This window comes from Drosophila mojavensis, unplaced genomic scaffold (genome assembly GCF_018153725.1).
Source record: "Drosophila mojavensis isolate 15081-1352.22 unplaced genomic scaffold, ASM1815372v1 contig_231, whole genome shotgun sequence".
Taxonomy (NCBI): Eukaryota; Metazoa; Arthropoda; class Insecta; order Diptera; family Drosophilidae; genus Drosophila; species Drosophila mojavensis.
In genome coordinates this window covers 1,287,501-1,314,990 of record NW_025318772.1, presented here as the reverse complement: position 1 = coordinate 1,314,990, position 27,490 = coordinate 1,287,501, and the positions used below count along the sequence as shown (strand labels likewise).

The 27,490-nt window shown below is 39.2% G+C and overlaps 1 protein-coding gene across 2 annotated transcripts in view; it reads right to left on the bottom strand.

The window, feature by feature from the left end:
• The window catches only part of LOC6574576 (uncharacterized protein DDB_G0271670), a 58,395-nt gene that overhangs the window by 25,351 nt on the left and 5,554 nt on the right, over positions 1 to 27,490 (bottom strand). For both annotated transcript variants that reach the window (XM_002000583.4, XM_032733532.2), the window contains exon 2: positions 19,995 to 21,562. In XM_002000583.4, coding sequence (XP_002000619.2) covers positions 19,995 to 20,862 — 868 coding nt within the window. In that variant the 5' untranslated portion in view covers positions 20,863 to 21,562. The remainder of the gene's footprint in view (positions 1 to 19,994; positions 21,563 to 27,490) is intronic.

Below are 27,490 nucleotides of genomic sequence, written 5' to 3'. Positions count from 1 at the left end.
ATGTAGATTAGGCATAAGATGTAGAGCTGTAGTTGAGATATCGCAAATGTGGCTCAGTTCCAGCTCAATTTGAGCCGCAAAGTTCAATGCCATCTGTCTCAAGGCGCAACGGGCGACAACCATCAAAATTCGCATGTCGCGCACAAATCGCATGCAAACCGCGCATAATTCGCTCGCTCAACAAGTGGGGAGTGTTGTGCACTCCTGCTGCTGCTGCTGCTGCTCCCGCCCTCCTCTCATCGGTCTCAATCAATTTGTCAGTGAATTATTTTGAAGAACGCAATTAAGCCAGAAAACAAGTCATTTATTAATATGGCATAAATTAATTTGCAGTTTTGTGCAAAAGTTTTGCATTCGCTAAAAGTATCTGTCGAGCAGCACGAACTCTCCGGCAAATCGCGGCGCCAGCGACATTGATCTTGGCACATGTTCGCTTTAATTAGGCTGACAACTGGGCCCAACTGGTAGCATTGTCCATTAAAAACGACTTAACAAAACTGCAATGCAAATAAAATAAGATAAAAATAAAATAAAATAAATGACAATAAAATGAAATAAATAAACAGAAAACCGTTCGATGAGCTGTTGGCATTCCTGGGATATTCGCTTTATTTGTCTCCGTTTTCCGTTTCATTTGCGCGCATTTACAACTTGTTGCCCAACACTTTTTAATCAGTCTGACAACACACTGTTAAGGTCACCGCGGCTCACATTAATTACTGAAATCCGCAACACGTACGAGCCATTAAAGAGCGCTTTATGGGCGAGGCTCCCGTTTCGCAATGCTAATGAAAGTCACAAAATGCGACGACACCAAAACGCACAGCCAATTAGCTGATTGTGCGATACGTGTTTTGGCAAGGATTTGCATGGACAGAGCGCCAAGTAAAGCAGCTGACAGAGCAGCAGGAGGAGCAGTTGTAGGAGGACCCAAGTCAACTCTATGGCCAGTTGCATTGCTTTAAATTATGTGATCGAAGTCGGTCAGTGGAGCAAGTGCGTACTTGGCAAATAAAGTACGTAAGACTAGACTAAATCTAGAGGCATTAGTATTCAAATGATAAGCCTGAAGTGCAGGGAGCCCGAGTTTCTAAACGTTCCCAACGAATATTTTATACACTTGCTAAGAAACTGAACTCAAAAAGTGTTGGATTAATTTAGAGTTTGACTTTGTTTATTACCTTGCAGTTGGCATGGTTTGCACTTTAAGCCAGCTTAGCTTTCTCTGCAATTGGTTTTGTGAATAAAAGCAAATTTTCACTATTGTTAAAAATACTTTTAGTTCACATTTAATTTCACTCCTTGGCTCTGTCTGTCTATCTCCAAGCTGGAAGTTCTTTTTGGCGAATTGGCTTGAAACTCAAGCACTCAAGTTGATTATCATTAGTACTTCAATATTTCAGTTCACATTAAACAACCTATCTTAAATGGATTTCCCATTTCAGCTCTGCAAATTGAGCAGCTTGGCAACTCTTTGGAACCCATCCAAAACTCACATAATTTATAATGCAATTAAAAATCGTTTTTCACACGCTTTCTTTGGCCCAAATGCGTGACTGAAAAAAAAAAAAAATATATATATATATACATATATACATATATTACAGACACTATAATACCCTTGCCACATGAATCGCAGCGACTGCCGAAACAAAAAAATGTGCAACAAAATATCGAAAACAAATATCAATCATTTTCTATGTGTCTAGCTAACAAGCTGCAAGCACTTGAGTGCTGCGCGAGTGTGTGTGTGTGCGTGTGGGATCGAGACTGAGATTTGGTATTGAGATGGTCGCTTATCAATGCAGCACGCACAAAGGCCGACAAATTAAAAGCCATAAACTTAATGAGCGCTCATAAAAATGCACTTGAGTGAGACAGCAGCAGCAGCAGCAGCAGCAGGAGGAGGAATTGCAGCAGCAGCTACAGCCGCAACTGCGTTGACAACGACAACGACATCAACTGAGGACTACTGTAGTCAGTTCGGATCATAAAGCACATTTATATTAAGTACAACTTATAGATACTTTTGTATCTGCGCTGATAATTAAGTGGATTACCATAGCCAACTGCATAGGCTGCGAGTGCTACATTTATTATTCCGTCTTCCGGTTCGGTCTTTTGTTTATACCAAAACTGAGTCCATGTGTGTATGTGTGTGGGTGAGTGTGCGCATTCTTAAATATTTTGTTATGTATTTTTATGTTTATGCGTTTTATAGGAAATGGAGCTGAAATTATTCGCCAGACCAACAAATTATATTGCTTCAGCGGAAGCAAGAAGAGATTTTTGAGTATTTGAGTAGTCGAAAGAATTTTACAATGCAAGAAGCTTGACAGACTTTATCACAATTGAATAAATTGAATCTCAATCCGTTTATATCTTTAGCTACTTGTCAATCCAGTTTAAAAATTTAGTAGGCTTGTCTGCAGCTGGTTGTTCTGGTATATATATAATGATTTAGCTTTTTAAATAATTTATACATTACATTATATATTTAGTACTCATAATGGAAAGTAAAACTGTTGATTTCCCTCATGCCTTAATCGTCAACACGCGAGATAGTCTAATCTAAAGTGCAGAACCTTTAAACCGGAAATGGTTGGTTAGTTAGTTCTAGCTATTTCTGAGCATTTGAAGTTAAACCATTACAGAACTCTTAAATTGTCCATTGAGGCTGATGAGCTGCTTAAAGGCAAATAATTACATAATGTCGCCGGAAGCTGAAGTCAGCTGACGATTTTCAATTTTCAATTGGGCACATCAGCAGCTTTGCTAGAGCTCGCGATTAATACGAATTCTTATCAAAAATTCGCGGGCCAATAACCGATAAGAGTTGACACATTTAGCTGGGCAATATATTTATACACATATATTTAATATAGTTTTTTATGGCCTTTGTATGTGCTAGTGCTGCGCAGTTCTTGATTCCGAAAGCAGCTAATGGGGGCCGGTCTGGCAAAAAAAAAATACTATTAATCAATATAATTGATGACAATTGGCGGGCTAGTTTTGGACTGGTAACAAAACGCTTATCGCCGTGCGCGAATCTAACACTATTAGTCAATGGATCTTTCCGTTCCTTAAAGTCTGCCAGCTGCGCCTGCCCCCATCGTATCATCAATTTATCCGCAAGTGCGATCTATCTTAAGAGCGGTGCTGCATTCCAGCTCAATTGAATGTGCTAACAGAATGAGAGGGAGAGAGAGATAGTGAGTGGGAGAGGGGGAGAGGGAGCGAGTTTGTGTGTGTTTTTTGCCTAGTTGGAGGGCAGCTGATTTATGAATTTGACCGGAGAAGTCAACGCGCCTTGCCTGTCAGTTAATGACCCTGTGTACGGGCCACAGCACAGACATTTTTGTGCATAATGATCGAGCTGGCAGCGCAATTGTCCATCACTTGGCGCTGATTTGTCGCTTGATTGCGAATCAAACACTAAGTTAGTAAGGCAGAAGGGCAACCACTCACAACTCACAACTCACAACTCCAACTGCAGGGCACTCCACACCACTGATTGAAGGAACACTCCTAACACACAAATGCACATTGCTGCTGCACTCTGTGTTGATTGCCTCGCCGATTGGCAAACTGACCCACAGTCGGTGACAAGCGACAAGATCAATAAATGTTGCTCTTCAATTACCACAGATGAATTGAACAGCCGCAGGAGTAGACGAGGTCACTTTATATGCAACAGAAGTGTCTCGATGAAATGTAAGTAAGATTTATAGGCATTCCAGAAAACTAAGAAAAACTGATCGAAAGGAATGTATAAGATTATTATCAAACTGAATAATTAATAATAATAAAAATGAGCACGTCATGTAGAAGTCAATTTAATATATCTGATAAAAAAAAATTAATATTCATTTGCAAACAAAAAAATCACATTTTAATGAAAGAATTCTTTTTTTAATTATATATTAAAATAATTAAAGACGTCACAAAAAGACTTTTAAAATATGTATAATTATTTGAATAATGTTAATTTGTCATACTCTTTAAATTATATTAATAACAAGATGTATTTGCGTTTAAAAGAAAACGCGCGCGATTTTAAACGCGTCAAATATGTGCGTGTTTTATGTTTGTTCGGCATGTGAGTTTGAGAATTGTTTTACCACTTGTGCCAATTTGTGTGGAGCATAACTACACGCACATACACACACGTCCACGCACACACACATACATGCAAAAGTGACTAACTTTAGATGCAAGCGATTTCTAGGCGCTGCTTTCTCGCGCGTTTCGGCGTGTTTATTCAATTAGCATAGCTTTCGTTGTTGTTGGTATATTTTTTGTATTTGTTTCTTTTTTTCTTAAATTTTGTAGTTTATGTTTGCCGGCAATGCTGCCTTTGAACCAAACAACAACAAGAGCAAGAGCAAGAGCAAGAGCAAGAGCAAGAGCAATTGCAAAAGCAAAGAGAAGCAGAACATCGATGGCTGCAGATATAGACGCAGCCGACATAATTGTGGGCCATTTATCATGGGGCAGTTGGCAAGGCGGAGACAAGCCAACTGACAACTCAATGAGCAAAGCGGCGGCTCCGATGCGCTACGCAATCAGCTCGAATTAACACACCTACGGCACGTAGTTGCCCAGAACGAGTAGTCCAGACACCTGCCGCTGGGCCAAGTTCAGCTTATGGCCCTGTTTTATAGAGTTTCTCTTGTCCTGTACTATTTTTTTGTTTTTTTTTTTTTTTTTTTTTTTTGTGCCATTTAAATGCAGACAAAGTAATTTTTTGCTCAGCGCGCGCGCTGATTAAAATGGATTTTATAAATTATACAGTCGAGCCTGGCGGCGGCAGCTACAGCAACAGCGCGATTAAAATCGCCAGGCTGCAGTCGCGTTGGCGGCGGCGCTAACAAAGCTGCAGTTGTTGCAGCAGTTACTGAGGAATCTAGCTGCTGCAGTTGTTGTCCGAACTCTACGTGCTCACTTTGGCTAATAGAAAGATTTATCACTTGGCCTGGCTCGCGTTTCAATTTTCATTTCATTTGCACGCCGCGTCAATTTGGCTCGAAGCTCGCATTATTTATGCCCCAAATCGCAATTCCCGATTCCATTCCATTTAATTTATCGCATTTAAATTGCAATTTCTTGTTCGGCAGCTGCAAGCGGCCTTAGCCCTCATCGTCTTCTTCTTCTTCTTGTTAAGCTTGTGGCCTTCCCCTTTTAGCATCCGCTTCCCCTTCCCTTCTTTTCAATTCTTTTTTTATTCACACCTCAAATGTAGCGCGATTTCCGAAGTGCTTTTCTATTAGCATGTGGCAGCCCACATAGCTCAGCGCTCAGTTTTCTTCTTGATTTGTGTTCAGCGTGATCCAGAGATCACATGAGCTGCCACAGCAGATAACGGTCAGTTCTCATGCCGATTCCCTGCTGCTTTTTGGGCAAAAATAATAATATATTTCACTGATATATGAGCAAAACTGAAATCAATGGCATTACGCATCCTCAACCAAGTCGGATACTGTAGCGCATCTTGCAAATATTTATTTATATAAATATTTCAATTTTAAATGAAAAAAATAAATAAATAAAATAAAAATAGAAAATGAAAATTCACATTCGAATTGGAGGACTCTTCCATCATAAGGAAAAGTAACGACTTAAATCAAACCTGTTTGTCTACCTCAGGAAAAGACAACTCCAGTTTGAATGTAGTAGCCCTTAAAAAGGTTTCTTTTACCGCTGAATCTAAATAAAATATTTACAAAACTATAACCAAAATCGTAGCTAAAAAGTGAAAGATGCCTACGAAATTCGAGGCAAAATGCTAATTTTAATAATTATAATATTTTTTTGTAAGGCTGAGATATGGGTCTACATTCACATTTTTTATAAAGTTCCATTTGGACTTATTTAGGTAGATCATTAAGATAAATGAAAGCCCAATAATTAAGCAATTAACTGATTCAGAGACCGTTTAGAAGCCATTTGGAATTTGTATAGAAATACTTTAAATATTTTAATATTTCATTTCGATTTCAATAATCTAATGCCTTAAGTAATAATGGAAAATACATAACAAAGACAAGGGCTGGCTGTTTTAATTGGTCTAAATAGATTTGATGCCCTGGAAAATGTAACTCTTTCCCATTTGATATAAGCTGTCAGTCAATGACGCAAATGCTTCAGAAAAATGATATAAAATTACGCATACGCCGCGTGCGTCAAATGGGAGGCAACAAATTGAAATCCAAAAGAAACGTAAAAACTTCTTGCGGCTGTCAAATGGAAGACAGCTGCTGGCCGGCTATATTGGCCTAAAGCGTGGCTACCAAAATAAACAGCCAAAAACCGTAAACAAGCCGAGCCAAAAGAAAGCGCTGCTGCCGTTTGATTTAGCCAACGAAGAAAATGTTCAATGAATGGAATTAATTTCGTGGCTACATATCAATTAAGCTGCAAACAGCCCAGAGACCGCCCAGACTATGCATGCAGACATTTTTCTTCATTAGCCTGGTCAAGATACAAATCAATCTGCCAAATCAAAGTCGAGTTCGAGCGACAGAGCGAAGGAGAGAGCGAAAGGGTAAGCGAGATAAATGTAAATATCGATTGGCTCTGCCTGATGTAATGCTGTAGATAGGCATTGATTTCTTTGCCAACTGTGTGGCAATGCCATGGAAAGCCAGCCCAAAAACAACAAGAACAACAACAACAAGTGCTGATAGGCAAATCAACAGATTCAACAGGCGCCGCTGGAAAAACTGGTAGCCAGGCGCTCAGCGACGCAATCAAAACAAAATCAAACTGAAAGCGGGCCTATAAAGCGCAGCTAGGGTGGCAGTGGAGGCTGGCAGGTAGGGAGCGACATCAGCTCATTGAATCGCATTGAATTGAATGTAATCAAAGCACCGTTAGGCAGCGTTTGAGTCACATTTCATAGTAGATCAGTATCTAAAGGCTGCTCAGCTTGTCAGCTTGTTGCGAGAGCATTTCAAAGCAATTAAAAGAGCGTATACGTAGAACCCAGACCGACCCCGGCTGATTGATGTTCTGTTTTCAGCGACTATTTAAGCGCAAATCCTCAACATATCTGGGAATGCAACAAATATGTCTGCTCACTCGATCGATTATGGCCAGTCAGCTAGATGGGGAGCTCAAGTGTCGCGTAGCCAGCTGCTGCTCCTCCGCTGCCACTCCTCCTGCTGCTGTGCACCCACTGTGCAGCAAGAGTCGAGTGCCGTTAATACTTTAATGGCACATAATTGAGGCGCGACTCTAAGTACATCACTTTAGATGTTAAACCGTACAGAATACTACACGAGCGCAGAAAATCCAGCAGCTGGCACTTCCGAAGAACACCCACGCTCCTCATTTAAAAATAAAATACAACTTGTGCCCTGGAAATGGCTCGAGTTAGGTTCTTACTCTTACTCTTTCGGGTTACATGATAAGCCCTTAGCATTCTCTAGCCGCTGCCATGCGGGTGTGCATACTGCTGCGTGCCACTGTCAAGCGACGTTGATGGCTGCGATTAGCGAGTTGCTTAGCGAGAGTGTTGCAGCTTAGCTGCAGAAGTCGCGTTGAACTCGCAGTGGACAGAGACAGAAGTGAAGCGAATGAGAATGTGAGGAGAATCAATCAATCTGCCCATAAATCATATGAGTTGCATTAGTTTTGGTAAAGATAGTTTAGAGACTGCGTTGGTGTTGATTAAGCTAACTTCTGAGTTAATTGAATGTAAAGAAATCATTATTGAGAATGAAATATTATATAAAAATATAGACTACATAAGATACAGAGCAGAACTTTTCTATATACATATATTTTTTACATTTTAAGTTAAACAATAAAATTCATTGTTAGTTAAAACTAAAACACATTCAAGCTAAATATGAAAATAAATAATAAGAAAATTTAAAAAATATTTATAGTAGAACTAAACATATTTATAAGAGAATTTATATACATTTTTTTATGAGTAATGCGAAAATGAATAAATATATTTTTTTCCATTCAAAGTTAAGCATTCAAATTTATTGGTAGTTGTTTTTTTGTCAAATGAATCTTAAATTCAAATTCAAATTTAGAAACAGTTTCAAGTTAAATGTAAAATTATTAGTAGGAAAATTAAATAAAGTAGAAAAATTTAATTCAAAGTTAAATAGGAAAATAGGATAATAAATTTTGCATGTCAAATGAAATAAAATGTAAAGAGATTCAAGTGAAATATGAAATCGTTAGTAGAGAAATAAAACATTTATAGCAGAATTTCAAACATTGTAGTCACAATTTATACACAAACTAATATGAAATGCCGCATTATCAGATGCTCATGCAGATAACCGTCACACGCTTGCATGTGAAAAAATAAAATGTTTGCATAATGATATTAAGCATTCTCGTGGTATGATAAATATGAGCACGAGGTTTAAAAATAAATAATTTATGGATATATAGTATTTTGAGTTTCGATAGTGCGACGTGTAAACGTGCTGAGTCTTTCGCAGCAGCCATAGATCACGGCGTCGTTTGAGAGCTGGCTGTGTGGGCGTCTGCAGTAGTCGAAGCGACTGTCAGGAGAGCTGTCAGAGATCTGTTGCAATGGCAATTAGCATGGCACGCCAAGATCTCTTTTTATTTTGGGTACGGACAATGCGAACTCCCCTGACATTTGTCAACAATCTGTCCGAACGGAGGCCGCTCTTATGGCCCGGCCATAAATATTATGGCTAGCACAAAGCACGGCCAGCAGCCACTGGCTTATTTAAATGCTCGCATTCACAATGCCAGCGACTGATATGCGATATCAGTGGGCACTCTGTGGTCAATTAGTTGGGCACGACTTCAGCGTGCCTCTATTTGTATGCACACATACACATACACATACATATGCATGCATAAATATATACTTGTATAATATTTGTAAAAACTATATTATTTCTTTTGTACCATAACAAATTGTGGCCTTTGCGCGACCCAAAGTGGGTCACACGCTTCAGCGAGAACTGTGTGGCACGAACGGCCAAATGAAGTAATCGAAACAAGTTGCAAAATTGCGGACAATACACAAAAAAAAGAAAAAAAGAGTAAATAAAGAGAGAAGAAAGCCAAACAGCGAGTACAAGTTAACAAGTTGTATGGCTCCGGGACCCACTTTCAATTGTCGCACAGCGGGACAGCAAAGGACAGAAGCTGACTCAGAGCTCAGGGCTCAGCGCGTCTGTCCCGCGGACTGCAAGTAGTCGGCAATTTGATGCGACCAAATTGGACGTTTTTCTTTTCTTTTTCCTTTTTTTTTTTTTTTTTTTATAATTATTTTCTTTTTGGTACTTTGGTTTTTAAATTGATTGTCCTCAGTCCACGTGGGTGGGCCACTTGATTTCCCGCTTGCCAGCAGCTGGGCAGCATTTTGAAAGTTTGTTGACTTGACTTACTTGTAAAGTACTTGGGGCATATAGATGTTGAGGCAAGCATGCTCAATGATTGACTTTATATGAATATCTGTTGATACTTGTATATGTCAACTAAAGTGCAACGACTAGAATCTCTGATCTAGATTGGCTGAACTATTATTACACTATATATACTCTACTCTACTCTTAATATAACTTTAATCAGCTGTCATGCCAAGCAAGGGCATTTGGCATTCGCCAGAACTGTTCCCGACTCCTGCTTAGTGGGTCAGTGGTTTTTGTTCGGGGTCCATCAAGTGCCTCATTATGCAATTGCTGCAACAAGCTGGTCATAAAAATCGAATCGCCAAGCATTTTATGTGCTCTTCAATTAAACCATCTTTAAACTGGCCATTGGCTGCTGCTAGCTGCTAGCTGATTGCTGACTTCTGGCTAGACGACCGAGCCGAGATGAGCAGCTCGCTCGCCTACACACAACACACACGGAGCACACTTGACTGGCAGTCGATGTGTGTTTGGTCCGTGTAAATAATAATAAAGAGGAAACCCGCATTTGGTGTTTGGCAAATTAGCGAGCTCGTTAAAAACCATAGCATGGCCATAGCCATAGCCACAGCCATAGCCATAGCCAGTGCTGTACTATTAGGCCCAGTGGCTGACCATACTAAAAAGATGATATTGAAAACAAACAAGTTGAGCTCGTTGCGCGTTGCGCGTTGCGCGTTGCGCGTTGCGCGTTGCGCGTTGCGCGTTGCACGTTGCACGTTGTAATCAAGTGCAGCCCGTGCTGGGGGCTGGGGTAAGTCATCTTGTTAGCTCATAAAATGCATAGCTGCCACGGAAGCATTTGGCGCTGTCTGGCGAAAGTGTTTGATCTTAATGGACGACTTCATATGGCTTTAGAGTGCCTTGCGGCCCATAAAGCCTTTGAGTTAGATTTGTGCTGAAATTAGTCGGTAGGCATTTAAAGAAAAAGTCTCACTTTTAGCCAGCTCATAAAACGTGCTAATTAATGGCCGATTTATAAACGGAGTACGTATAAACGCTAATTAAATGCGGTATTTTGGCAATGCGGAAGCCTCATTTTCCATTTACAATGAAACATTGAAAAAAAAAAAAAAAGAGGAGATAATAATATTCGTAAAACTTGTCTTGGCTGAACTCCAAGAAATATGAAAGAAACAATTCAATTTTTCATGAAAAAAAAAAATATAAGAATAAATAAATAAATAATTTTTAGCTATTTATCTGGCAACATTTATTTTTAACACTGACATATGGAAGACTTATTGGCCACAAGACGACTCAGTGCTATGAGAAGGGGATTGACAAAATCTCGTTCATAGTCCACTTAACTTTATTTGCCAAACTTAAGATTTACGCTATAGATGGAGTCATAAAACTTGAGAATATACCTATATATGCTTTACGGGGTCTGCCGAGCCTCTTGCAGCATGTGACATGCATATTAACAAAACTAATTTGGCCCAAATTTGCATTTCCAATGAGTTCAGGCTATACAAACTATATTCTATTACCTCTGAGATAAGACAGTGTCTTGAATTTGAATTGAAGTCGGAATTTACTTTAGATTTTATCAGACTATATCTTTGCTTACAGTTATATACTAAAAGTAGAAGATTTGTTTGTTTCTATAATAGACAATGTTTACTTTATTTAGACAACTTAAAACAGTTTGTTTAAGCTTAATTGATTGATAAATTTGATAGATTGATAGATAGCTGAAAACTGAAAATATACATGGAAAATTTTCTTTGATTTTTGATTGGCCGTTAGCTCAATTTTCTTTGTGAATTTTGGGGAAATTCCTTGGGCTATGAATAGCGCTCAAGTTCATGCAAATAGTGTGCTGAATTTAACCAGAAGCACACCTACACACACGCACACACACACGCACGCATTACGAAAATATGCCGTTGCAAGTTCAAGCACCCACAGCCCGGCTTCTCCGCGGCACCCCCTCGACTAGTTGTTGCTGTTGTTGTGGGTAACCCGTTCAGCTCAATCAGCAAACCATTCAGACTTCCTCATTGCATGGCATATCACAAATGGCCATTGCAAGAACTCAACGTGCCAACTAATTGAAACTCATTGTTCATTTTGACGCGCATCAATTGCTGAGTAGAGAGTTGCACCCCTCCTGCTGCTGCTCGTCCTCCAGCTGCACCATAGTATCCGAGCAATTGACACTTTTCCAATTGCACCTCTGGGCTGGCGAACCCGCACACCTTGCATATGGTTTGCGTTAAGCGGCGGGCGTCAATTAGTTTAAATAAAAGCGAGCAAGCGAGCGAACGAGCGAGCGAACGAGCGAGCGAACGAGTGAGAGTCAATGGCCCAGCCGACGGTAGACGAGATAGTATGGCGATAGTATAGCTACACATACTATATAGTCGGTGCCGGTGCCGGTGCCGGTGCCGCTGCTGTTGCTGTTGCTGGTGATGGTGACGGTGCCAGACGTACGACGCGTCGCGTCTCGTGGCACGCATGCCATTAGAATTTTGTTGTTGTATACAGACACACACACACACGGGCAAGCGACACACTGTGTGTGTCATCACCTCAATTGGGTACACTTCCTACTTGTAAGATACATAAAAATGTATCTGCAAGATACAACCAACAGCGCCAAGAGCCCAAAGGCAAGCCATTAGGCGAACGCTTGAGCATTTTGTCGATTGCGCGACTTTTCACTTTTCCAGCGGAAGTCATTTAGCCGCCTCAGTTAATTTTAAGCCAAGACCCCCGCTCTGCAAACGTTGTTGCTTTTCTTCATTTTATCAGCGCAAATTGCACGCACTTAACCCGCTTCCAGCAGTAGCGTATGTGGAGCGGGTTTGACACAGCCGCAGCCACAGCCACAGCCACAGCCAACGAGCCTCAAGCGTTGTTTATTGCCCGCGGCATGTGGTGCGACGCATATTAAGAGCCGCCCGTGTCCTACGCCTCATGCATGACAAATACGCAATGCCTCAAACATCACTGACAACTAGTAGGAGTGCTGGAATGGGGAGTGATCGACTAATATATATCCGGCAATGATTAATTGATATCGATATCTAACTTTTCAGAGAGCAGGAGAAGAAAAAAATTTGTATATCTTTAGCTCTCTCATAGTTCTTGAAGTAGACTGCATAATCAGATTCACAGATAGCTGCTACCAATATTGCCAAATTCAGGACAAATCTTGTTCAATAGTTCTCTTCAGGCCTCTGTGACATACACATACATCAAATCGATATACCCTATTCGTCGGCCTTCTTTGAGCAACAGAAATGTATCTTTTTTCGCGCAGCATAGATAAACGCGCCAATTTGTCGATTGCCGTAAACTTGAGCTATTAAGTGCGAACATATCTATGCGTAAGCTGCACTGGGCAAGAGGCGTTTTTTTAGATGCCCAGGTGGGTATACGAGAGAGCTGCTGTGCTTGCCTGGGTGGCTAGGCGATGCCAATGGCAACGGCAACGGCAACGGCTTTCATTTTAAAACCGGATTCAAAGTACATGCTGTAATTGAAATTTGTTATTTTGTGCGCGTGTGCGGCATGCAACAAGTGTTGTTGTTGTTGTTGTTGTTGCTGTTGTCGTGAAACAGTCATTAATATATCATTTACAAGCCGGCGAATTGTCGCTAATAAATTGTTTCGATCAGCGAGAAATACGAGAGATACGTATGCAACTATTTCCAATAGGCGACCGCCACGCCAAAGTCCTTGTCCCAGAGTCTCTGTGTGGGTTACGCATGAAGAAATGTTCAGGAAGCGTCGAGAGTCTAGACATCTTAAAATGCCATAGCATAGCTGTTCTCAATGCTATAAACTAAAATCGTCAATAGACTAATCTCTCACAAAAATAAGCTTAGCTAATAGGTCAACTCATTCCCGGCAGCTAAATGCACGTTGAGTCTGCTCTGGAGTGCTCACGACCCACCCAAACACAAACCGCAGAGTAGTATAACTCAGCTCCCTACACCTTTCTAACATCTTTCCAATACGTTGAGCAAACACTTTCTATACACACACACACACGCACACACACAGTTGTGTGATACTTACACACATCCTCTACATTATTTTTCTCTCAATTTTCGTTTCGTTTCATTTTAGTTGGCATACCAAGGCGATAATTTTTGTTGTTACCATGCGATTGGATTGGTTGGGCACAATTTTGAATATACGTACACCCCATACCAGCACGTTCATGGTCATACGAGTCGTAAATCTTCGCTGGCCGAGACACGCGTCCAAAATAAGAGAAAAACCCGAAACTCGGGGGAAAAATTTGGGTTAGCCAGAGTGCGGGCGAATGAGAGCGGTTTCTGTGTGTGGCTGGGGCTGGGGCTGGCTGTCTGGAAATTCGAGCACGAGCATCGGCCAACATCAGAGAGCAACAAGTGGTTAAACAGTCCAGAAAACATGGCCACCTACAAGCCACTCGAAAACTGGATCAATTTATTAATCCAGTGCGCAAACGTTGTAGACGCTTTATTGCCGCTGTCCGGCGATCGGATAGCTCGAGTGCAACGTGTTTTGAAATTCGTGCAAATTATGTGATTAATTTGCATTGCGATTGCCACGGAGTGGCCGTCGCTAAAATACCAAAACGAATCAATAAGCGCATGCAAGTGTTGCCACTAATATGGCTCATCGATACTTATCGTGCTCGTTATCGTTATCGCTATCGAAGCGCACAAACATATATTGGTCAGCCGCTGAGCCATGCGACTTATGACTGATTATTTATGACTCATTGCCCAATACATTAAGCCTAAGTCCCCCCCCCCACAAATATCATTTCATGCGTTGGAGCCTAGTATTTCCCCACATATGATATATGTATACAAATGCCCATGCACCTGCGCTATCATAAATATCATATCAGCCGGGGCTGGGCGGGGCGGGGCGTGGCCAGCCCAGTGCAATCGCATATCGTTCATGTTGCCCCACTCACAACATTGTAGAGCGAAACTGTGTCAAACGATCCAGTAAATGGGTCGCGCGAGTTGTGTGTGTCCGGGGATTATAAATTAATTGCACTCTAATTGGCAATCGCTGAGCTATCATAAATTTTAAAAGCAAAAAAAAAAAAGAGTAGTTCAAAGTATTTCACTCTCTTGTATTGCTGGGAACAACGAATTTCATATGCCTTATAGATAAGCTTCGTGTATTTGGTTATTAAATCATTTTATATGATATTTCCATTAAAAATAATTGGAGTTGAATATAGTAAAAAATATATTTAATATATATTAATATATATTTATATATTTATATATTTATATATAAATATATTTAATATATAAATATATATTAAATATATTTATATATAAATATATAAATATATAAATATATATTTATATACATATCTATTAATCAAGTTTAATTTTTTTATATTTTGTCTAAGCATATTTACTATTTAATTTTATATTTTTTCTGCTTCAATTTACAAAAATATAACGAATGAGTTTTCTTACTAACTGAAGTGCCCTCAGCCGTTAGCCACAATGATCTCTTGAGACTGCGGCAAGTGCATCCAGATTAAAGATTACGCATACGCCGCATGAGCCAATTAGCCTTCGACTGCAGCGCAAAGCTTTTATTTAGCATGTTGTTAAACACTTTGAATGCTTAAACAATAAATTTTCAATATCTGCTTTTGTGTTCGCTTTTCTTGTAGTTTTCTGTTTCTGTGTCAATGTTTTTGCCACCGGTCAGCGGTCAATATGTGACTGGCTGCTGGTTTTTTTTTTTCACTCTGGATGGCGAGTGAAAATGAATTGCTCGTAAAAATGCTTGTAAAACAACGGCAACTACAAGAGCAACAGCAGCAGCAGCAGCAACGGCCACTCAGAAAGCAGCCAGCAGCCAGCAGCTTGGCAACAAACTGCGTGCAAAATATCATTAATCATGTTAATTTATATAGGCTGGTCAGCTTCATAAATATTACGAAGCAACCTGGTAGGCTTACCAATTTTAACGAACTTTACGCATAATTTAACATTCTTGTCGATGTCGCTGCTCATTTTATTTTTGTTTTTGGAATTTGAATTGAAAAAAAAAAAATAAATAAATAAAAGTCAATTATTCGGCCATAAAATCAGACCAGCAGCTACCAAAATTGCGGGTGTTGGCATGATTCGGCCATTACCCATAGGCTCAATGGCCTAGACCTTTTATATAATCGCCGAGCGGTGGGCACTTGAGCAACTACAGTTCATTGCCATTTGTACTAAAAATAGCAGCACCTGGCAGCCGGAAAACTTTAGCAAAGCAACAGAGACGCCAACGCCAACTATATAAATCCATGTGACATATTGCGTTGTTCGCTTCAGTTTCAGCCAAATAGACGTATATACGCTACATAATCTTATCTAAAACAAAACACTTTCTCAGCATTTTCATGCTGGTACGTACGCCACATAAATCACTGCTAAACACATAGAGAGAGAGAGAGAGAGAGAGAGAAGGAGAGAGAGAGGGAGGGAGAGAGACGGAGAGAGGGAGGAGAGAAGGAGTGACAACGATCTGATGAGCCAACTCGCTGACAATGGCACATCAAGTGCTGCAGCATCAGCACCGAGCCGCCGAGCCACCGATCCACCGAGCCACCCACGCAACCAGACAGTGGCAGTCAGCTCATTAGACTATCGAAAATGTTGTGGAATGAAAGAGAAACTATCCAAATACTTAACACATCTATCGAGATACACAGTATCTCTTGTGACGTAGCTGCCTCAAGTCTGTTGCAAAGAGACAAATTATATAACAACAAAAATGTCTGGCACAAGTTTCAGTTTTATTTATGTGAACTTTAACAAATTGTGATATTAAGTGCCGTTTAAGATATATATAGATACAAATGTATCTCAAAGATACTTAACTATCGTTTAACTAATCTGTTCGCACAGAGTCCCAAACATATTTAGTGCGCAATAAAAATATTTTAATAGCTTACTGATTTCATCTTGACCCATATCTCTCCATTTAGCTGGCAGATACAAATGTATCTAGATATATATCAGACGGAAACAAATGTGTCTAAAAATGTGTTTATTATGACGCATGACGCAAAGTAATATAAAATCTCAAAGTTTATAAGGTGTATAGACTGTAGATACAAATGTATCTAGATACGCATAGCTGAAGATGTGGAAATTCTAAATGTTCAACAGTTTTGCGTATGATATAATACCTCACTGAAGAATCCAAGAGAAATAGCTCATTCCGGGTCGTTGCCTAATTTATAAAGATGTATCTAGATACATCTAGATTTGTATCTCAACAGATTTGTATGCTCGACAGCTCGTGAGTCTTTTGTAAAAATTAATTTATTGTATTATGTGCTGAAAATGATATAATAGCTTTGGCTCTTTGGTCACGCTACGCTACCCTCTTCGGCCTGGTGTCTGTGTGTGTTGAAATTCTCCCTGAATAGCCCTTAAGCGAATGATTACAGTATTAATCATGCCAATGCCTTGGGCCGGGGGACTTACGCAGTTTATGCAATTTGTTTGAAGTAAAATGTTTAGGTATCTGGAAGTCCAGCTGCTTTTGGAAAGCTCTCAGCTAGCCAGCAATAACTTATATGCTTTATGTGTTCTATTGATGGGTCATAAAAATAAATAAAATAAACTTATAATCGTTTCGGGAACAATGCAATCATTTGTTGCGCCCATTTCTGGACATTTATGGAGCTCTGATCTGACAGTCTTTGATCTGGTACGAGAAAATAAAATGCATACGTATATGCTGCATAAAGAGGCCTATAGTATTTACTAAAAGCAATTAACACGCCGGCCACAAGGCGAGTGACAGTGAAAGTAACTCGCTGCTCGAATCCGCTGAACAACTTATTTCATCAGCGCGCTGAAGACGTGCCGTAAATTAAGTTATCAAAAAATCTGTCGGAAGCTTTTAGCATCTACCCGAAAAGAAAACAGAGTCGGCCTCAACGTCAACCACTTCAGTTAACTTCACACCTTGCACCACGCACCACACACTAAATCAGTCGCATAATTGCCCACAGACCCAGACTTGGCGGCTAAAACCATCAGGTAACCAGCTACACTCATATATCATTATGGAAATATGCACGCCCCCAGCAACAGCAACAGCAACAGCAACAGCAGCAGCAGCAGCAATGGTAGCCGAAGCAACTGGAAGGGTTTGAGGTCAACCACAAGGATCCGGTCTGGGGTCCGTTAGCTGCTGAAGCAAATTTCAACTCGAGTTCCATTTGTATACCCTAAGCATGCAAAGTAGCTAAGAGGAGATGATCATTTCATGTTAACATAAAGAGAAAGAGCTTATGCCAATATATAGCCTCATATCTGTAGTCTCACGACTACATAGATTTTTAATCTCTCTTTTAGTTATGAGCGCCTTCTAATCTTTGAATAGTAATAAAATTTTAGCTTGGTTCTTTGGGCACGCCTAGACAATTATTAGAGCTAGAAACATAAAATGTAATTTATAGGCCTTTTACAACATATTCAGCGAACAAAGAGAAAATACTCACAACGTGGGGTATCTCCTAGTCGAGCACTTCCGACTGAAGCATTTCAGCATGCTGCATTGTCTGACTTTTGGAGGTCAACAGCTTGTTGAACTGTCGGAAAATGCGTGGAAATGCCCAGCAATTTTCTTGTCGCTAAGACAGCTTTAATTTTCGCAAGTTTAGGGAAACTTTCTAAACGCTTCTTTTTTTTTTTTTTTTTTTTTTTTTTGGCTAGTCATCTATGTCATTTCCTTATCAATGCTGCAGAACAGTTATGACTGCTGATAAACTAGCTCTGGACAGAAGCTAAAAGCTTGGCAAGTGCGTGATTTCTGTTTGGAAACTCATAAAAAACTCAACAGCCATGAGCAATAAAGTAAGCACTGCTCTGTGAAAGTGGTGGAGTGCCTAACATTGTGCAATTGCTATACAAATCTTTTTCAGACACCTTTTAACCAAAGAAAAACAACCGAAATCGAAACAGTTTTCGGGCCAGATCTTAACAGCTGCGCATTATCGCATGAGGCAGACGCACGAAATCAAATCAAATTAACACCCGTGCTGCAGGCAGCGGCAACAACAGCGTAAATTTCATTAATCTACAACAACAAAGCCAACAACAACGTGTAGCACTCATATGCACTATCTATGCAGCATCGCATCGTTGATGTCTCAATGACGCGATGCCTGCGCGCGATTAAAAACGCGCGCAAAACCGGCCGCGCGCTCAACAAGTTTTTCGGCTGCTTTTGTTATCAGCCTTGCAAATTGCCGCAGCAAATAGCAACAGAAAGAAATGTTGAGGAGGAAGAAGAAGATGAAAACTGTATAAAATGAAGCTGTAAATTAATTTGGACAACAAGTTGCGATTGGCTTAACCAGCTGCCTGCCAAGTTATGCAAATGCCCAGCTGATGAGTTGGCTGACTCATGAGCAGCAGCAGCAGCAGCAGCAGCGGTAGCTAATCAGGTCGTTCAGTACATTAAAGCAAGATTTATGCCAAGCAATTCAGCCTTAACTCACTCACACGCACACACTCGCACGCACATCAATTTATATGGCAAATAATACAATAGATGCCCCTCCTGGGCGCCCTGAACAGCAGCGGCCGGCAGCATATTGCCAAATCAAGTGTCTGACTTAATGATGCTCAACATAAACAGGCTACGCTACGAATATATTTCTAACATTTTTCTCACTTTTTTTTCTCTTGTACATATTTTCTTGGCCAAACGCAATGCCCAACCAGCTCCGCCCCCATCCCGTAGCGCCCTAGACTTGCCGCTAGAAAAACTTTTGAAACAAACACACATCTTTCTTTTATGAGAACTTTCAACTTGTGGACGCGGCCTGAGTGGGCGTGCCAAGTGATCTAAATATATATATATATATATATTTACATGCGTATGTATAAGGAAACATACATATTGCTCTGCTGATATTTCATATACGCATTAGTTTATTTGCTTGTTTATGTCGATGAAAAAATGCTAAACAAGATTTTTGGGGCAAGTTTTTGTGGAAAGAAAACTTAAACAATGGGGCGTCGACTTTGAAGTTTACTTTGGACACTTTATTGTTACAAACATAAGGTCAAAGTTACAATCTCTGATATTAAAAAAATGCAGCTCGAAATGATTTTAGTTGCTTTCCATATTTCACAATACCTAAACAGTTTGACGAAGAAAACGAACAAATTATATAAACATATATATTTATACGTAGATGTTTTTGAATCGAATCTTATGTGGTATTATGGGATTTTTTATGGCACCTAAATAATATAAGAATAAATTAAATTTAATCTATTTTGAACATTTAAGTAATATAAAAACTGTATACATTTTTAGCGCAGTCTTTGATTTTTTGTTCATTAAAAAAAGGAATAAAAAATATGTATATAAATGTTTTTAATACATATACATATATATATAAATATATACATATATCGATCAATTTCTAACCAGAGCTGATTGAACAAGCTTGATCTAGCTTTTATGGATCGCTCGCCACGCTCGACTGGCAGCATCACTCTAAGTCATGTCGATTCTTGTTCCGTTTCTACCTTATAAATAGCGCATATTATAGAAAAATGTACTCACTGTATTCACTCTGCTCGTCCTGCGTGCCATTGACGGTGCCATCTGGCAGTATTTGCAGTATACGATTCTTCATATATAACTGTATTTTGCGAGATGGTCCCGCCAAATGGGAAATTGTGGAGCGTTCGTTACGATCCAAATTGCTGGGATTATTGTTGAATATGTTGCTGTTGCTGTGGCTGTTGTTGTTATTGCTACTATTTATGTGTAGATTATTTCTAGAGTTATTCAGTCTTTTCGATTTCGAACCAATGAAATTGCTGTTGTTGTTGCTGTTGCTGTTGGTGGCAGCAGTCGGCTGTTGCTGCTGCTGTTGCTGCTGTCTCTGGTGCAGTTGCTGGTGATGCAGATGCTGATGCTGATGTCGTATGCTGCGCTCGGTGCGTGAGAGTATGGCCAAATGTTCATGCGGCGCAGATGAGAAAATGAATCCCAATCGATCTGCATCAGCAACTGTTGCTTCTGTTGTGATGCTCCTGCTGCTGCTGCTGTTGGGTGTTGCTGTGGTGGTTGGGCTTATGGCAGTTGATTGATTTGTGTTGTTTAATGTTCGCATATTAAATTCAGCGCTAATACTTTGATTTTGATCTAAACTATATTCACGCCTCAGCAGGAATAGAGGACTATTATGACTATGATCACTTTGCATGGAACTATTACTATTATATTGATTATTGTTATTGCTACTGCTATTGTTATTGTTGTTGTTATTATTGTTTGCATTACTACTGTTTGTTTGCGTACTATTTGTGTCTTGGCTCGACATTGTCGTTACGGCAAACGACAGACCCGCCCGGGTCTCAATCGATAAAAGGAGGGCGCCCAGCAGCGCCAGGGCCCTCCAATTCAAGCGCAGGTTTCTTCGCATGAAAGATTACAATTACAGTTGCACAAGAGTTGTTGCTGCTGTTGCTGCTGCTGTTGCAATTGCAGTTGCAGTTGCTGTTGCAGTTGCTGTTGCTTTTCACCTTTCTTTTTATTTTCTTGTTCAAAGTACTTGGCTGGTTTGCTGTTTATACAAATTTGTTGCTGCCTCAAGTTTGTCAGTTGTTGCTGGGCGTGCGACACGCCCTTAAATATCGTTGAAACATATGAACGCCCCGTTTGAGTAACCAAAAAAAAAAAAAGGAAAAGGAAAGGAAGTTATATCTCTACATTCGTTTCGTTGTGTGTTTTTGTTTAAATTATGATATTTGTTTTTCTCAGTGTATTCGTTTTCTTTTAGAGTTCTGCGTTCCAGTTGATACAAAGTTTTCGCCGCTTGGTGGCAACCAATTTAGGTTATCATATCGTAGACTTGTTGAACACTTTTCAATTTCAGCGATTGATGCCCTTCCTTGTGCTGCTGCTGATGTTGTTGCTGTTGCTGTAGCTGTTGCTGATCTTCATCGTCGTCTTCCTCGCTGATAATGCATTTTATCAACTCCAATGACTTCCTAGTCATGTCAGCACAGTTAACAGCGGCCTTTCAAGTCTGAAAATCAACCAACGCAGCTCGATTCGTTGCTTTTGCTGTTGCTAGGGCCTTAGGTGTGCGGCTGCAACGCCAACATGTTGCACTTTCAAAACTATAAAGAGAGAAGGCCACAGCAAAGGTTATTATTGAAAGCAAACATATTTGAGCTACATATAAATTACAAATTAGATTTTCCAGACATACTTTTACAAAGGTTAATCAAATGCCTTCAATGAAGGTATTATAAGGTAATAAATAATAAAAGTTCCATGTAACTCGTACAGAACTGTTTTTATATATCAATATATAGTTATCTATCAATTACATCTAATTTTATGTAATCTTTATACTTCCTTCCATATGCCATTTCTTACATATATATTTGTTTTTCTCTTGCTCATCTTTCAGTCAGATATCTTCTATCTATTTATTTAGACAAAATCCATTTATCTTCCCCTTAATCCGCATTTACACTCGCCTTTTGCTCTTGTATCTTTAAGCTATATATACAGTCCATATCCTACATGTCTTTGTATTCTTGCACTAGAACCTTGAAGTAGATTTCAGCTTTCTTAACAACAGATATTTCCAGTAGTCGTACCACCTGGTAAAGACTCTATTTCTAGACATATGACATTTGGAAAATCAAAGATATGTAACACACAGAAGTTATTGCATATTCGAATTGGCTTTGAAAATTCCAACGGCAACATTTCGGATTAGTCGAATTGTACATAAATTCATCGTTCTAAGCGCTTTTATGCGCAATTTTGACATTTAATTAGTGCCGTGGCTATATTAAGCCAACGCCTCACGGCGGCCGCAAAGTGGAACAGTTTATTTTTAGGCACCGCGACTATCAGTGCGAACAACCGGTAGATACTAAAAAGAAAAAAAAAGGAAAAATAGAAAAAAAGATACAATTGTATCTATGGGCGCGTCAAGTGGCCAACGAGTTGCATAAATACCGCCCAAAAGGGAGACGATCGCAACGGACAGTTATGCAAAAAACTCGGTGAAAACATCGAAAATGACTTTTCCCCCGCCCGCCGAGCAGCCAAATGCACAAATTGGCCAACTAAGCAAGCGAAGAAAAGTGGGCAAGAAAAAGATTGGAAAACAACTCGCAAAATGAAGGGAAAAGCGCAAGGGGCAACACGACTGGCAAACTGTTGTTTAAAAATAAATGTGGCAACAAAAACAATTCGCGCATAAAACTGTGTCGAATTTGAAAATAATCACGCACTAACTGCAGCAACAACAACAACTGTGGCAACAGCAGCAACAACAGCAGCAGCAACAACAACAACAAAACAACAACAGCGACAAAATGTATCTATGAGATACAATTTGAGGAAGTGCTGCAGGGCTGACAACGGGGCGGCTGAGTGACGTTGTCGTTGCACTTAGATGATGTTGTTGTTCGTGTTGCTGGTGTTGCTGCTGCTGCTACGTTTTTGGCACGTGTTCAGATGCCTACGCAGCAGCAGCAGCAGCGAAACAGTAGCAGCAGCATTTTTTATGCAACATTTAAGTGCACTCCGGTTTAATTACTATAAACAACAACAATTCAATTGCCGCCAACTCGCCTAAACGAAAATAAATAACCGACTCATAAGTTGCTCGTTGCCAATGTCCGTCTGTCCGTTTGAGTTGTGGGCCAAATTTCATGTAAATTGCTTTTCTGTTGCATTGACGTCGCAGCGTTCTATTGCAGATAATCACAGCACACACATGCACACACATACGCACACATACGCACGCACACACACGCACACACACCCCGGTCACCCCACTTATGCAATAAGCAATGGCATCGCCATTTGTCGCCATTGCCACGTTCGCGTTTTAAAACGCGCATAAAACGCTAACAGTTACGACCTCTCAAAGTGTGTCCCAAAAACAAGACAAAAAATACGGTATTCGCATGCCTAAGATTTTAACACACTCACACACTCCAGCGCATGTACCGCACGTCAAAGCCAGGGCCAAAAAGCTGGTTCTTATGTCAATTGGGATTTATAAAATACATTAACAATTTATTGCCAATATATATTTTTATATGTCTCTCTAACAACTTTATCGTGTTTGCTGTTATAAATATATTGTTTTAACGCGCCTTTGCTAACAGTCAAACAGCTGCTTGACTAACAGGCATAATTTGGCTTTTGTACAATTAAAGATAACAAAATGATAGAATTTTGTGTTCTTATATACGCACTTTTGCTAACAGCATCAAGTCATGCTAAGCTAACAGAAACTCAAACAGCTATTAGATAAGATAACAGCGTAGTTGAGACCTGTTAACAGCCAAATAGTTGATATAACATTTGTATATTATGTTAAGCTGCAGACTTGAACTTCTCGAATAGTTAACATTTCTCTATTATGTTAAAGTCTCAAGTAATATTGTAGCAGAATGTTAACACTTAAGTTGATATATTAAATTAATGCATTTTAATTCGCTTTTTTTAACAGACTTAGCTTAGCTAAATTAATTTAAATATCAGTATGTTTAAAGCGACATTTTATGTCATAATCAAAAGTTATTAAAATAAGCAAAGTGATATTTGGCTTTAATTAATTGACAATACTTGAAAGCCTTTCACTTAACATGCTAGATTTTGTTTTTGTACGCCCTTTAGAGTTGAGCTTCGATCCAAACAGTTTTTTATTGGTATGCTTCGAGCTTTTTATTAAAGAAAAAAAAAGAAAGAAAAAACCTTTTGAGCATTTAAAATATGCATAACCCTTTGCCAACCTCAGCTTGACTTTTATTTATGCCTTTCACCCGAAACAGCTGCCAAAATAAAGGCCCAAAATGTGTGCCAAGTTGCGTTCTTCCTCTTCCTCATGTATATGTTGCTGTTGCTCTTGCTGTTGTTGTTATTGTTACTTGGGCTGGTAGAATTTATGTTAAATATTCTGTAAGGGCATCAAAAGCCCCCAAGCCGCACAGTCGAAACCACAACAACTGCACCAACAACAACAAAGGCGCAGCATAAAAATTTGTAAAAAACAAAAAAAATTAAAGCGTGAAGAAAACTATTTAGGGACAAGCGACACATGTGCCAAGTTATAAAAAATAAAAACAAAACCAAAGCTGAACAAAAAATCATTTGGATTGTGTATAAAGTAACACCTCAGACGTTGCCCACCGCACACATACAAATCAAATGTATAATTTAATGATCCCCGCTCCGTGTTGGGCCACCGTGTCTGTCATTCATAAGTTCACAGCAGCCGGGGGCGCATAATCAACAAATTATGAAGAACATAAAATCGAAACCAACAACAACAACAAAAACACCAAACAACAAAAACAACAACAGCAACTAAATAATGCGCCATATAAGTATGTTATACAACGGCCGGGCCACATCATCTGATAGCCGATGTCAAGGAGCTGCCAGCTTGTGTGGCAATATAATAACAGTTATTGCTGGATCTGCAAATTACACATTTTTGCCTGCAGTTGGCAGTTGCCAGCACGCCCAAGAGACCCCAAGACAATATATAACTGGACTTGCCCGATTGGGAAAGCGAAAGTTTACTTTTGATAAACCAAATCTTATCGCATATATTTCCGCCTAGGCTTCCCCCCACAATTTGACACACCCCATCATGCCATTGATATAACCCAAATTCTAAGCGCAACTTTTGCGGCTGCTTTAATCAAATTTATGCTCTAATAAAACCTAATTTAAATTAGAGGCGACAAAACAACATAAAAAAATGTTGATTTGAATAATAAAAAAATCAGTTGCCACTTAAAAAAAAATCACAAACAAGCCCAATTTGAACTGACTAAAACTATGAGGCAGCGGCTTTTATTATGCAAAAAATAAAATAAATAAATAATAAAAATTTTTTGTATCCATAGTAAACAGAGCATAGTTAACTTTCCCATTGTGTGCAAAAATATTTTTTACTTGTTTGACACTTTTTAATGTCTTGCGGTTAGTGTTCGGTCACTGTGCGACAAATCGTTCAATAAATTAGACGAGTTCATCTTGCTGCTTGACGACAAGCTGAAGCAGTCGCCAGAGACAAACACAAGGCACGCAGTCATCGATTCGTCAGATCATAATGATCGACGAGTGTATATACCCTATACACTCGCTTCGCTTGCTTGAAGAGAAACTCCATGACTTATATAGAAAAATATAAAAATGTAATGTATGAATGTCTAAGAACTTATTAATCCACTCTTAACTCGTAGAGAATATACAAATTGTAATTCTTCTAGACTCCAAATACGTTTAGCCAGGCTTTGATATACTGAGACAAAACTTTAGATTGATGTAGACAGCATCTCTTGATTGTCACCCATTACAGGGTATAAAAAGGTTTTCTATTCGATTGCTAAGATCTGGGCACAGCTGACATTTAGCCATAATCCGCCTAGACCTAGTCATTGAACTGTCCGCCAAAAACGATTATCGCGCGTTTTTTTAGCAATACGAAAAAGCAAAAGCAAAAACAAAAACAAATTTATGCGTCTCAAATGAATTTGACATTTGCTTTTGTTTAGATTTATTTTCATTTATTTTATTTTTGTTTTTTTGTTTTTGTTTTGTTTAAAGGGCTTGAGCTGACAGATGGATAGACGGATGGATGCGAAGTTTGGGAAAGTATCGCCACGGATCGCTGGGGCAGACTAAACTGGTCGGCTGTAGTAAATCTGAGCAAACTGCGCAACTTAATTAGTCCATGTCAGACGCTTGGCTGCCCCGCCCTCGGCCCACCACCGCCCCTCCCTGCGCTTGGGTAACAACACTCGCCATAAACCGAGGGGGGCTCGCTCGAGTGCTCGAACATTTATCACCTAAGCAGCATTTGAAATTTAAATGCGTTTGTTTTCATTTTATTAAACTGATTTTGTTTTTCTTTCTGATTTTGTGTTTTTTTATGCAAATTTGTACACATCTACTTAGTGGCGGGACTACCTCAGAAATTGTGTTATTAATTTAATATATAAATAAAGTCGATTGATATAAATATGCATGGATACTTCTATTGAATAAATACATAAAGCCTGTTTATCTGAGCATTTGTTTAATACACACTATTTATTATTATTATTGCTGGATTTGTTGTTTCAAATGCCTTTTAGTTTGTTTTCAAAGCAGTCGCTGTCAATGATTAAATTTATTTTTGTTTTTATTTATTTTTAATGACATTAACAAAATAACAAGTTTTGCCTACCACATTCCAATTGCTGACAGATAAGTTAGCTAAATATATTTTATTGATCAATGCCTTAAATATTTTTCTTTTGTAAATGTATATAAAAACTACCCAAAGTGAATGTTTTGAGTAAGTATTTATTTATATGATTTTTTATAAGTCGAGATTTGATTAAATAAACCAAGTGGAAATATATTCAAGTTCACAAAACTCTTTCGTATTTCTTCATCCAATTTTCTTTTTATTTATGTCTAGTTTTAACTTTGTAAAATTATATTTCCGTCCCACATCTATTTGCTAACCGTTCATTGGCTCCGCTTACCGCAATTTCAATTTTGGTAATGCAACTTGGCCGAAACAGAGCCAAACCGCAAAACCCACTTACATTATGCTTTATGTGCAAATTATACTATTGTGGTTACATTTTTTGCTCAACACTTGGATAGCTTCGCTTTTGTTTCCCCCCTTCTCGTATTTAGACTACAATGCGGGGCAATAATAAAAACAAATTGCCCAAACAGAGCTGGCCGAGCAAACAAACAAAGCCATGTTAATGGCGTGTTGTAAGAATTTTTTCGACTCGATATTTATTTAAAAGCCATACCACTTGAGTCAATTCAATGCCAAAGTCGGCTGTGATCAGTGCAAGCATACCCTGTAGTAGCAAACAAAGATGGGGTTAATTCTTGAATAGTTTAAATATATTATTAATATTCTTTAAATATATTTAAATATATATTCTGTTTATTCATTTGAGAACATATTAACTGGATAGACAACAACTGTAGGGTATGTGAAAGTCGTTCAAGCTATTTCCTCGGAAGATTATCTTTAATGAAAGCGAAAACAT